This window comes from Dendrobates tinctorius, unplaced genomic scaffold (genome assembly GCF_039654945.1).
Source record: "Dendrobates tinctorius isolate UK_male_01 unplaced genomic scaffold, ASM3965494v1 ptg000245l, whole genome shotgun sequence".
Lineage (NCBI taxonomy): Eukaryota > Metazoa > Chordata > Amphibia > Anura > Dendrobatidae > Dendrobates > Dendrobates tinctorius.
In genome coordinates, this window is record NW_027361912.1 from 5,905,740 (window position 1) to 5,918,877 (window position 13,138).

Sequence of the window (13,138 nt, forward strand, 5' to 3'; positions counted from 1 at the left end):
AGAAATCCACGTTCTTCTTAATATGTAAATGAGCCGTTATGATCTATGGGTGGGAGATAGATCTCCCCTAGAATCGGCCTCCAGAGCTTATTGTAAATAAACGGGGGCATTACTAATGTAATAAAATGATACTTTGATATCTGTGATCTGATGTCTTATTCCAAAGAAATCCACATTTTTCTTAATATGTAAATTAGTCGTTAAGCTCCATAGGTGGGAGATAGATCACCCCAAGAATCTGCCTCCAGAACTTATTGTAAATGAGAGGGGGTATTACCAATGCAACATGTAGTGACTGACAGTGTGCGCGTCTGATCTACATGTCTCACACTGGTGACGACACCTTTCATTTAAAATAAGCTCTGGAGGCAGATTTTCAGGAAGATATATGTCCCGCCCATAGATCTTAACAGCTGATTTGCATATTAAGAAAAATATGTATTTCTCAGGAATAAAACATTGGATCACAGATATCAAGGTATCATTTTATTCGGCTTCCTATGAGGAGGAGGAGACACAGATTAGATATTAGAAAAAACTTTTTGACAGTTAGAGTGCTCAATGAGTGGAACAGGCTGCCACGAGAAGTGGTGGTTCTCCTTCAATGGAAGTCTTCAAACAGAGGCTGGACAGACATCTGACTCGGATGATTTAGCGAATTCTGCTTTGAGCAGGGGGTTGGACCAGATGGCCCAGGAGGTCCCTTCCAACTCTACAATTCTATGTTTGTATGAGCTGTGTGCCCATCTAGACAGCTTAGTAGAGGTGATCCCACTGACAGTTTCCCTTTAAGATCAATGTGTAAACAGTAATGAGATAAGCTCCCTCTAGTGGAGACTACTGGTAGGCAGAATTTTATCATTTGACTTTATGTTCATGCAGGGGATTTGAAGCTTTATATATAAATGGAGCCCTAACTGCTAAATTATACCCAAAAACCTATTTCCAGTACTTTATGAGTAATTGCAAAGGGAAACCCCAGTTTTTACAAACGCTTGTGGTCAACGAAAGTGATTGGAGTGTATTGTTGTGAGTCCGTGGTTGGGTGATAATAAGTTGTGACTTTTGAGGAGAGACTTAATGGGAAACTGTCAGCATAATTTTATATATGAAAGTAGCTGTACGGCTGTGTAGGCGCTTGTCCCCCAATAAAAATGATGCCTTTTTTGTAAAAATCCGATGTGCCAGTCATGAGAAATCTACCTTAGAAGCGATATGCAAATCAGGCTGGAGGTGCTTCTACCAAGTGCCCTGACACGCCCCCAGTGCACTTCCAGCCTGATTTGCATATGGCTTGTACACAAGATTTCTCATGACTGGCATATCGGATCGTTATAAAAAAGGTATCATTCTTATTGGGGGACAGGCGCCTATGCAGCCATACCAATACTTACAGACCTAAAGTAATTGTCCAAAACACTTATTTCCCAGAAACAGCGCCTCTTCTGTCCATTGGCCGAATCTGGTATTACAGCTCATTCTCTTTACTCAAACAGGTCAGAGCTGCCATAGTTGACTAAGGCGATAGACAGGAGGTGCAGTGGTCTCGGTGAAAAAAAATCTCTGTTCATCCTGTCGTCAGTTCGTTTGCCACGTATTTAGTGTGGAAATAATGGCTTATTTATCTGTTCATGCTACTGCTGGGAGCGGCAAGGGGTGTGAAGAGTGCAAGAGAGCGTTAACTCCTGAAAGACACAGTCAACATGACTAGGAGAGAGTCAGTGCTGAATGTGTCCATGCGTCCTATTAATAACTGATATCATTATTCTCTCAATATTATTAATATTCTGAATTTCTGTACTATCATCACCATTGTTTTTTTAACCATATATACACACAGAACAATATATATATATACTGTATAAACACACATAGAGTTATACATATATATACTGCTCAAAAAAAATAAAGGGAACACTAAACAATACAATGCATTGTTTAGTGTTCCCCTTATTTTTTGAGCAGTATATATATATATATATATATACAGAACAGTAAATATATACACACACGCACACATATTGAGCAATATATATATATACATACACATAGAGCAATATACTGTATATACATATAGAACAGTATATTTATATATATATATACACACACACGCAGAGCAGTATATATATATACCTATATATATTGTTCTGTGTGTATGTAATATAATTAATAAACTGTGTGTAAGCAATATATATATATATATATACACACACACACGTAGAGCTATATACAGCTCTGGCAAAAATTAAGAGACCACTGCAAATTTTTCATTTTCTCTGATTTTTCTCTTTGAATTTTTGAGTAAAATGTAAATTTCTCTTTTATTCTATAAACTACTGACAACATGTCTCCGAATTTCCAAGCACTAAATTTTGTAGTTATTTTCAGACAATGAGAAATGGTCAAAATAACAAAACAATGCAGAGTGCTTGCAGACCTCAAATAATACTAAGAAGACAAGTTCATAATCATTTAGAAACAACAATACTAATGTTTTATCTCAGGAAGAGTTCAGAAATCAATATTTTGTAGAATAACCATGATTTTCACAGCTTTCCTGTGTCTTGGCATGCTTTCCACCAGTCTCTCACACTGCTTTTGGGTGACTTTATACCACTCCTGGTGCCAAAATGTAAGCAGTTCTTCTTTGTTTGATGGCTTGTGAGTGACTATCCATCTTCCTCTTGATTACATTCCAGAGGTTTTCAATGGGGTTCAGGTCTGGAGATTGGGCTGGCCATGACAGAGATTTGATGTAGTGGTCCTTCATCCACACATTGATTGACCTAATGTGGCATGGCGCATTGTCCTGCTGGAAAAACCAGTCCTCAGAGTTGGGGAGCATTGCCTGAGCAGAAGGAATCATCTGTTTTTCCAGGATAACCTTATATGCAGCTTGATTCATACGTCCTTCGCAAAGATTAACCTGCCCAATTCCAGCCTTGCTGAAGCATCCCCAGATCATCACCAATCCTCCACCAAATTTCACAGCGGGTGCAAGACACTGTGGCTTGTACGCCTCTCCAGGTCTCTGGCTAACCATTAGATGACCAGGTGTTGGGCAAAGCTGAAAATTAGACTCAACAGAGAAGATTACCTTACTCCAGTCCTCTATGGTCCAATCCTTATGAACTTTGGCAAACTTCAGCCTGGCTCTCCTTTGTTTCTCATTGATGAAAGGCTTTTTCTAGCTTTACATGACTTGAGCCCTGCCTCTAGGATCCTGTTACGAACTGTTCTTGCCGTGCATTTCACCCCAGCTGCCATTTGCCATTCCTTTTGTAGGTCACTTGATGTCATCCTGCGGATGCTGAGTGACATATGAATAAGATGACGGTCATCCCGGTCAGTGGAGAGTCGTTTTTGCCCTCTGCCGGTCTGTAGCTTTGTTGTCCCCAATGTCTGCTGCTTGACCTTGTTGTAATGGACTGCTGTCTTAGAAATTTTAAGGATGGAAGCAACATGACACTCACTGTATCCCTCTGCTAGTAAAGCCAGAATTGAGCCCTCACTCAAGACTATTCTTTTCAACTCCTTTGGCATGGTTAAAAGTGATTTTTTTTTTCATTCCTATTACTTTTGGGATATTACTAGCACTTGTTTTACCATCCAGCTTGTCCTATTGCAAGAGGATTGTGAACACCACAGCAGGGTTTTTATACTTTCCTTTGTTAAATGAGATTTGGTTCAGGTGATCACCTAATCAGAAGCACATTAAATAGAATGAGGTGTACTCTGGTTGGAATTCAATTGAAACCGGAATGGAATGGTTGTCAGACATGTAGAGAAGCAGATTTTTATAAAACTGTGCAGTGATCTCTTAATTTTTGCCAGAGCTGTGTATATATATATATATATATACACAACTATTATGGAATTTTAGAGCTGTTATTCCTTTATTTAATGTTGTGCTATATTTCGCTTATTTTTAGTATCGCTCTTTTCTTACACCTTGCACCCCTTTTCCTGTGGACACTTGCGCACACTAATCCCTATGGACTTTCCCCACTTCGGTTCAGATGTGTGTAAACAGACAATTAGCCCCCATACATTTGCAGACCCCCCAATTCACCTCTCAGGAGCCAAATCTTAGGGCTAAATGTAGTGGAAAAGAGATCTAGCGCTCTGTCTCTCAGCTCTATGTGCTTTCGGTGCGGCGTGGTATGTAGTATTCCCGCTAATTGCAGCCCTGGCCGTGTGTCTGTGTGCGGTTTGTGTGGTGCGGCGCGGTGTGTGTCGGCTGGTGTTACAGACTGCTGTGTGCCTCTGCCTTTAATTCTGCTCTGTACGTGTGCGCTGTGATGGGATTTTGGGACTGCAGTAAATGTGGTTGTCATAGTAACAAGAGGAACCGACCGACTCACCTGGGACCCAAACTTACTGCGGGAACATACAGCTATGACCCACACACGTCTCCTGCGCCGCTCCCACCCTCCTCCTGCCTCTCACATACATACGCCGTGTGTACATGCAGCTCGGTATTAATGTGCAGAAGGCCTGCCGGACTGGCCTCACCGTGTATATAATATTATATGTCTGTATATAGTGTATATATGGGAACTAAGGGCTTGTCCCAGCACAACTAGCATTCCGTACTAGCCATTCTGCATAAACCTTTATTAGTGCGTGTATATATTGTATATATATGCATATATATACTGTATATACTATATATATATATATAATATATATATCATCAGCTCGGCTACATCTGCACATGGGCTGGCACATATATATATATATATATATATATATACATATAAATAATATATATATGTATTCTTGTCTGAACTGTACATTTAGCTTTGGTTTCGTGTATATATATATATATATATATATATATATATATACTGTATATATAAACAGAGCTACCCACAAAACCGTATATATATATGTGTGTGTAAATATTAAACCAGAACATGTATATATAATATATATATATATATATATATAGATACAAACACACACTCCACTCTACCTATATACGTAGAGACACGCATATGGTATAATAAATTATATTAAATACACATACAAATCCACAGCCATACCAAATATCCAAATCTATGATAAAATCTGCAGGTCTAAATGTACCGTACCGTTTCTAAACACTTAGTAAAGGCTCAGTAGTTAGCAAACATAAATACTAAAAAAAGTAATAAGAAAAAATTAAAGTATAAAATTCTAGATAAAATACACTAACTTTTTTTTAATTGACACCCAATATTTTTTAGATTTTTTTTTTTTTTTCATTTTGGGTATGGATGTAAACTGATTGAAAAAAAAAAACTGCATCAAATTCCATAGTTAAAGGAGCAAGAGAAAAAAAACAAAACAAACCTCCAATCATTAAATCTGATAAATGTGTTGCCAAACATTATTTACACTGATGAAGCATTTGTAAATCATTAGGAAATCTCATATCAAAGTCATCCTGTCTTCAGATCGTTTGCCACGTCTTTAATATGGAAACTGCTGTTATGGATAAGTAGACTCTAAAGTGCTAAAATTGCAATAAAAAGTGTGTTAATTTGAGAAAAAAAAAACTACTTGAATATTCAGGAATGTCAGCTGCTGTTTAACCAAAGACGTAACTAGATGGAGAATAGAAGTAAATGAGAGTCGTTCAGCAAATTGCATGTTTGTACAACTTAGAAGAAGTGTTAAATGTTCCTCTAGTCGTAGACTGGATATGGGACATGTAGCTGTCAGTGGCTTTCTATGATGAGGTATCTAATGTTTCATTTTAGCACTTACATTATGCTGATGTTCTTCATGTGTATACATAGAAATTAAATGTATTATGTAACCAGAGAAGTAGTATGAAAACAGCATAATTCTCAGCCTGGAGCAAGTGATAAAAAGAGATAACTAGGTGTATTATTTCTACTACACTCCAAATGCTCATCATCCATCATTAAATAAAATAAATAATGTCTGAAATATACTATCATTTTTATTCATTTCTACTTATAAACATTTAATATTATATTTTTTATCATAATGTGACATAATATACAGTATGTTACACCCAATACATTAATATAGTAAATATATGTGTGTAATTATGAAATTATAAAATTGTATGTAACAGGAATATAATATACCGCATATATAATGCTTCTTTTATAAATACAAGAAGGTCTTGAAAAATATTCTTTTAACTGCACAATCCATAAAAGGACATTTTGTCAATCTTGCATTTTTAATGTTGAAGCTATACATGGCAGAAATCTTTAAAAAAAAAAAAAAAACAGTCGCGCTGAATGTTGTAGAGATCTTCTTCAATCCAGTGTATATCTAAATAAGCATACAGTATGAAAAAAATAGATTAGTATATTATATTGTAAATTATTGCACAATTGCGGGTAATATTTGACCCCATTGCGGTCCCTTATTTTAATTTTTTTTACTGAAAGTTTAACTCTTTAATATCATTAATATAGTCCTCAACTTTTTACAAATGATTGAATTTCTTTTAAATAACACCACATGATCTACATACATTTAACATCTCAAATATAGTGTGTGTAGGTATTTAAAGTAAAGATATACAAAGTACCATAATTACATATTAAGAAAAATAACACTCATCAAGCATCCACACAAGTTTTCTGTCTACACGGTTCACACAAATAGCCTGATTATTCTTCATTCAGATCTAGGTCATCAACCTGGTCTCTGCTTTGTAGCATTAGCATTACTTCACCCGAGAGGTCTGCAGTTAATGAATGTTTAATACAGTTAGGATATATTTGTATGTTATGTTTTTGTACACTGAAAGTTATGCTTTTTAGATTTTAAGCCCTCATATATAGGTACTAATGATTTGGTCCTCATTACAGTATATAAACATACAATAGTAAAATGTATACAGTATTTCATGATCATACAAATCTGTCATGAGGGATGGAGCCAAGTTTGTGTCAATTAGGATTATTGCTGTATATAATGCTTATTTTGTAAGGTGTCAAATTGAAGTATGTATTGTAATATGATGTTATGTCAAGCCCTGGGATGTTAGATTCTTGGACTAATATGTTGTATTATCTCCATTAGGTTCTTCCTCAAGTTCTTTTTGAAATGTAACCAGAACTGTCTAAAGACAGCAGGAAACCCCCGAGACATGAGACGGTTCCAGGTTTGTATTTAATTTTTCTAATAAAATCTATTCAAGCAAGTATAAAATACACATAGATTATAACACATTGAAAAGGGTTAATACATGAAGAGTCTTAATACAAATGTACAGGGTACAAAATTGAAAAATGGTTTAGAGAGTCAATTTTAAAATATCTTATTATGGAATAATTGTGCAGATGTAACTTGCTTAGAGAATTAAAAAGGCAATGCTATTTGGGGAAAAAATATGCTAATTAGGTTCACTCCAGAGAGGACACTGTCTCTTAGTACCACCTACAAGAAGCTACCCTGTAGGGGAAAGTCGACTCAGTCAAGGCAATCTGTCAGCATAGAATGATTTTTCAAACCAAGTATAGGTGCTTGGTGGACCCTTGGTGTGGCCAAACAGGTCAGTGAACCTTCCCACCAGCTTGTTTTCCATCTATCTACACCCTTCTTTGGCTATATAAAGACAGAGCTGTCAATCAAAGAAGAGGAGAGGTGCGAATAGAGGGAAAACAAGTAGGGTGGGAAGGTGTATTGAATTGCTTGACAACACCAAGGATTCTCCAAGTGCCTGTACTTGTTTTGAACAGTTATTCTGTGCTAACAGACTCCCTTTAAAAAGCTTTCAAGCATGTCTAGTGGTTTAAGCCAACGTAAAGTAAAGACACCCATCGGTAGACATCGATGTTATGCCATTTTGTTCTTTCTGTAGGAGGGCTTCTTAGAACATTGAATTGGTAGACATCGATCGATGTTTTTGAGTTCTTCCTCTATGCCATTTTGTTCCTTCTGTAGGAGGGCTTCTCAGACCATTGAATTAAAAGATGGAGGTTCCGGATTAAGAACCCACGATGCTCTGTAGGTTAGAGAGTAAGAGAGGCAGTACAGAGAATCTCTTTCTATCGTTGACCCATTACTTACTGTATATACATTATATCGTCAACCCATACATGTTAAACAGAATTGTGTAATACTTTATTTGTCCAGTGGAGGCACTGCAGGGAAATTGAACAGTTTACAATTGATAGGTAAAGATTTCAGCAGTGGGACGATCTGTCATCAGATTATCATTCAATGACCCTTATAAGAAAAAAATGTTTATCCAAAATTGAGTTTGATTATAGAGGAGATATGCTAAGAGATGTAAGTGATTAGCAACCAAAATTAAACCAGAACCAGTTTTCTCAATCGCTTGAACATCTCACAATTACAGATAGAGCATATGTCTTGTGGGATTCAAATTCTTATACCATAAATATCATTCAATTTCTCCATAAACACCTTCATACTAGTGCTGCTTGTGAATTAGAAGCTTTTTCTAAAATGTGGTCTGAACCTTCAGTCTCATTTCTTGTCATGTCTCAGGGACACTTTGACACCTCAAGCCCTCTTAAACATGGAAACAGTTAAGGTGGCGGAGAGACCTACTGACCTTGATCTGTTTAGATAAGATGTAAAGATTTCCCAAGGTCAGTGGGTCTCTTGTGTAGTGTTTCTGAGCTTGACTTTGTCTGACCCTCAGCCCTAGAGGCTCTGAACCCGAGGTGGAGTCTAAAGAGGGTTTATCGTAGAGGATGGAAATATTACCAGGAGGTGTTCGATTGCTTTTTACTTGAGTGATGTGTTTATACTTCTGGATGTAAATGTGCACAGAACAACTTATTGTAGGAATTAATAACATTGTCATAAAGATGTTGTGCATATTTTAAGCATATTCATATCCTGTTGAGAAACAAGATCTCATGAAACCATGAGTTATGTTACAAAGTTCCGTGAAAATAATACAACAATTATATCAGAATGTCAATGCCCTTGACCCAGGGAAGAAAATGATTGTGAGACCACCACAGCCATAGTAAATGAAGGCTGAGAATTGGTTAAAAAAAAATTACAATTGTGGGCCACTTTAGAGGCATTACAGGGGGTCTTACTTGAGTTACATGCTAGTTTCCCAGCCAGATTGTAGCCCACAATTGCACAAAGGCTTTCTTTCTATAGTTGGGAGTTCGCATTTAGATTTCAGAAAGGACTCTGAATTTCAGGCTCTACCTCTGCTAAAGTTTTTGCATTTATTTTACCCAAATAATGAACTCAGTCCACTTATGAGTTTCCCTTTTGAATAAAGAGAAGATGAGGAAATTTGGGGCTCGATATCTGACATGTTTGTTCTTACAGGTTGTCCTCTCCACCACAGTGAACGTAGATGGACATGTCCTGGCCGTGTCAGATAATATGTTTGTTCATAACAACTCGAAGCATGGGCGGCGGGCAAGAAGGCTAGACCCTACCGAAGGTACGGACCCTTGTCTGGAGTACGGTACGGTCTTCTCATTCTTTCACTATCTGCAACCAGAGACATCAACGCTACATTAACCTACGCTAATGCTGACAGTACTGTTGATTCATTTATTTCTAACTGACTTGTTTTTGCACACAACTTATTAGCTGGATGTTCCACTTCTACTGGTGAACTATCGTGTTGTAACTACTCATAGTATTCTGAACTCTTTCCTTCAATTCATGTACTAATATACAACCGCTTCCATAGACACTTTGTAACTGTAGGACCATTTTCTCCTTAACCAGTTGGCCATATCTGACTTACTATCAAGATACTGACCGTGACAACCTCTATTCACGTCAGAGCTTTCTTCCAAAGTTATTTCTGGTCCTGAAGACCAAATATGAAGACAACTCTATTGTATAGTTCCATATTAAGGCTTATGGTGGTCGTAGAGGCATTACGCTACTTGGGACCTACTAATATGAGGCATAGAAAAAGACTGCATACAAAGAGCAACTTTTACTATGGCAGCCAAGGTTTTACATGCTTGCCATTCGAGTTATTAATGGCAGCTAGCAATGAGCGGATCAAGCCGCTGTGAATTGTCTTCGATCAGGTTCCTGCAAATTCAAACAATTTGCAAGAAGTCTAAAAATTCTGATACCGCAATGTGTAGTTAAATCGGATGCTGGTTACCACAAGTTAGCATCTCTTTCCCCCTAGCCAGATAGTTTGAGGTCACTTAGACACACCTAAAATTAGAAAGGATCTATTATAATTTGTTTTTCAAATAATAGTTAAATTTCTAATTCTCAGTAATTAAAAAATGTTATAGAAAGATTACTAGCTATCATAAGGTGTAATGTCTATGACGGAGAGCAACCCTAGTGACTATCCTCGGTGCCATACATTGTCAGGTGTGAGAAGTTGGGGTGATGTCATGGTTCTGACACTCGCTTTTTACTGCCATGGATAGTTACCGGCGCTATGAAAATTCATGATATTTAGCGAGGTCTCTCTCAGTCTACTATTGAGGATTGTGGAGAGGTACCAAGGACATAAAAAGATCCTCCTTACCCATCATTGGTCGCAAATATGGCCAGTTTCATAAATCAGTTTTTTTGGGGTATGTGTTCCGTCCCATATTTTTCCAGATTGATCACAGATCCATTACAATCAATGTGCCTCTTCACCGAATGTCCACACAAAAAAAAAGAATGCAGCCATGTCCGTCTTCGACCCATGCTGCAGATCAAACGCGCCAATGAAACGCAATGGCCCGGTGAAAAAAAACATCTACTATACAGAAGTAAGCAATTTTGCTGTCCGTATTTTACAGTTTAAAGAGGACCTTTCAACAGGTCAAGTGTAGACTTTCTGTTCTTATGTTATTCCAGTTGTTTCCCTGAGTATTCCGATTGTTTTTTAATCCACTATACTGTTCCAGAGATATAGGCCTTTAATTAGTGCTACTTTTTATAGTCTTTAGCAAGGGGGCGTGGCTAACAGGGTAATTATGCAGAGCAATCTAAAGACATGCCCCAGAGGAGCCTGTGCATCACACTCCCTTTGTAAAGACCATAACAATTAGCTTTAAGCTAAAAGGCCCATACCTCTGGAACCGTATGGCAGATTTTTTTTTTAAAGAATACACAGGGGAGAAGCAAGAATAAAATAATAGCAAACACTGTCCATTTCTGATCAAGTGACATGTCCTCATTAATGGTTATAGGCTAGCAGATGCAAAAATTGACACACAGACCAAAACTGGATCCAGCATATAGAAAAAATCCCAGACCGTTTTTCACAAATGACAAAAAAAACCTGATATATAAAATTGGCTTTTAGAGTTTAGAGCCATTTTTTAATATACTTTTTTTTAATGACTTGTATTTAAATATGTTGTTATGATTTAATACCTATCATTTAGAAAAATGGTGTTAAGTCCTCTTGAAATTCCACAGCACAATACATAAAAGATTTAAAAAAAAATTCAATATATAGCCACTGATTGTGCATACTTTTGGCCACATTCCAACTAGATGTCCCCAGTCTCACTCAATTCACTTGTATAGAGACTAGCTGTGCACGTTTAGTTGGCTTGTGGCAGTATGTATCAGAATTCTCCGGCACCGACATCGGAGAATCTTGGCAGCTTGCACCCTGCGCACTGTGAGGAAGCACAAGTCTGCAGTCACACAGAGAGACTGCAGATTTAAACCCTAGGCCTGAATATCTTAAAGGGGTTATTCAGGTTTGGTGGTTTAAATCTGCAGTCACCCTGTTTGACTGCAGACTTCTGATTCCTCACATTGCGCAGGGTGCACGCTGTCAAGATTTTCCGATGTCGGTGCCGGAGAATCCTGATACATACTGCCATGTGCCAACTAAATGTGCACAGGGGTGCTCTATACACGTAAATTGAGTGAGGCTGGGGACGTCTAGTTGGAATGTGGCCGGAAGTATGCAGATTGTATACACTACCACCTGCTTCCAGTGCCTGCATCGGAGAATCCTGACAATGATCGCTGTGCGCACTGTGAGAATTCACAAGTCTGTAGTCATCTAGAATGTCTGCAGACTTGAGCCCCGAGCCTGGACAACCCCTTTAATGTGTAAGCATGTACAAACAAGCATTTTGCTTTGGTAAATCATTCTGTTCAGTAACTTTTTTCTCTAAAGTCTGAATGACAGGCATTGATGTGAGCCCATCTCGTAGCGTTCCCGCCCTATAATATACACTGAAAGTGAAGTGATTTAATAATTACCTCCGTATTAGCCCAGAGAACGATTTCCTTAAGTGTCGGAGATCTAGATCACGATTGCTTGATGTCCCAGTATCACTTCTGTATGGTTTGACTGGTTATTCCTACTCAACACATCTTGTATTAACCATGTGAGGGATTAATGAACTGGAAGAGAATGATTGAATCAGTGAGGAATTTAGTGTGGTGTTAATTTTCCCCCGGCGGGCGGTCAAATGGTGGAAATAAATCCCAGGGTGCGGGGCTGGACTGGAGTCCAGCTTTGGTTAAACTGATTGGACTTGATTGACTGGCTGCTCCGTTTTTTTGGAACCTAGCCAGAGATCTGAGGAACCTTTGACCCTGTCAGTGGTGGAAGCCGAGTGATAGATTGAGGCTGGTTATGGCTCCTGATGGAAAATGGAGTTGTGAGGCCTATCCATATGGAAGGGGAAGAAGCCATAAAAAAAAAATAAAAAATATGCACACAAAACTTGCTTCTTTCCTTAGGACTCTCTGATTCATTTTTTTTTGGCTTGCATTTCTAGAGGATAGTTTAACTTGTAAACATTTAAGACAAATTTAAAAAAAATATATAGATTTTTGGGTGGATCGACAAATCATAAGATGATAAAAAAAAATGATGAATGTTTTGTAAGGAATATCGATTCCTAAATTATATCATAAAGAATAAAAATGAACGATGAACTACAGAGTCTACACAGTATAGTGTTTTATGGCAGCTCAATGCCTTTCTTCTTAGCATTGTCTTATAGTCTTTTTAATTTGTTTTTATCACTATGCTTTATATATATATATATATATATATATATATATTCCTATAGCTTTATCTCAGGTTTGGATGTTGAAAAAGGCATATGTAAACGTAAATTAGTTTTTAACTTAAAATATTAGTTTTATATGTTTTTTAGACAAACTGTGCAGAAAATTAATTTGTATAATAACAGCAAAAACAACGACAGCA

At 37.4% G+C, this 13,138-nt stretch overlaps 1 protein-coding gene across 2 annotated transcripts in view; it reads left to right on the top strand.

Moving 5' to 3' along the window:
• Positions 1–13,138, top strand: part of EBF2 (EBF transcription factor 2) — a 149,147-nt gene that overhangs the window by 110,768 nt on the left and 25,241 nt on the right. The window contains exons 7-8 of one of the 2 annotated variants that reach the window (XM_073557143.1): positions 7,057–7,138; positions 9,301–9,442. In XM_073557143.1, coding sequence (XP_073413244.1) covers positions 7,057–7,138; positions 9,301–9,442 — 224 coding nt within the window. The remainder of the gene's footprint in view (positions 1–7,056; positions 7,139–9,300; positions 9,443–13,138) is intronic. The other variant, XM_073557144.1, reaches the window with a different exon arrangement.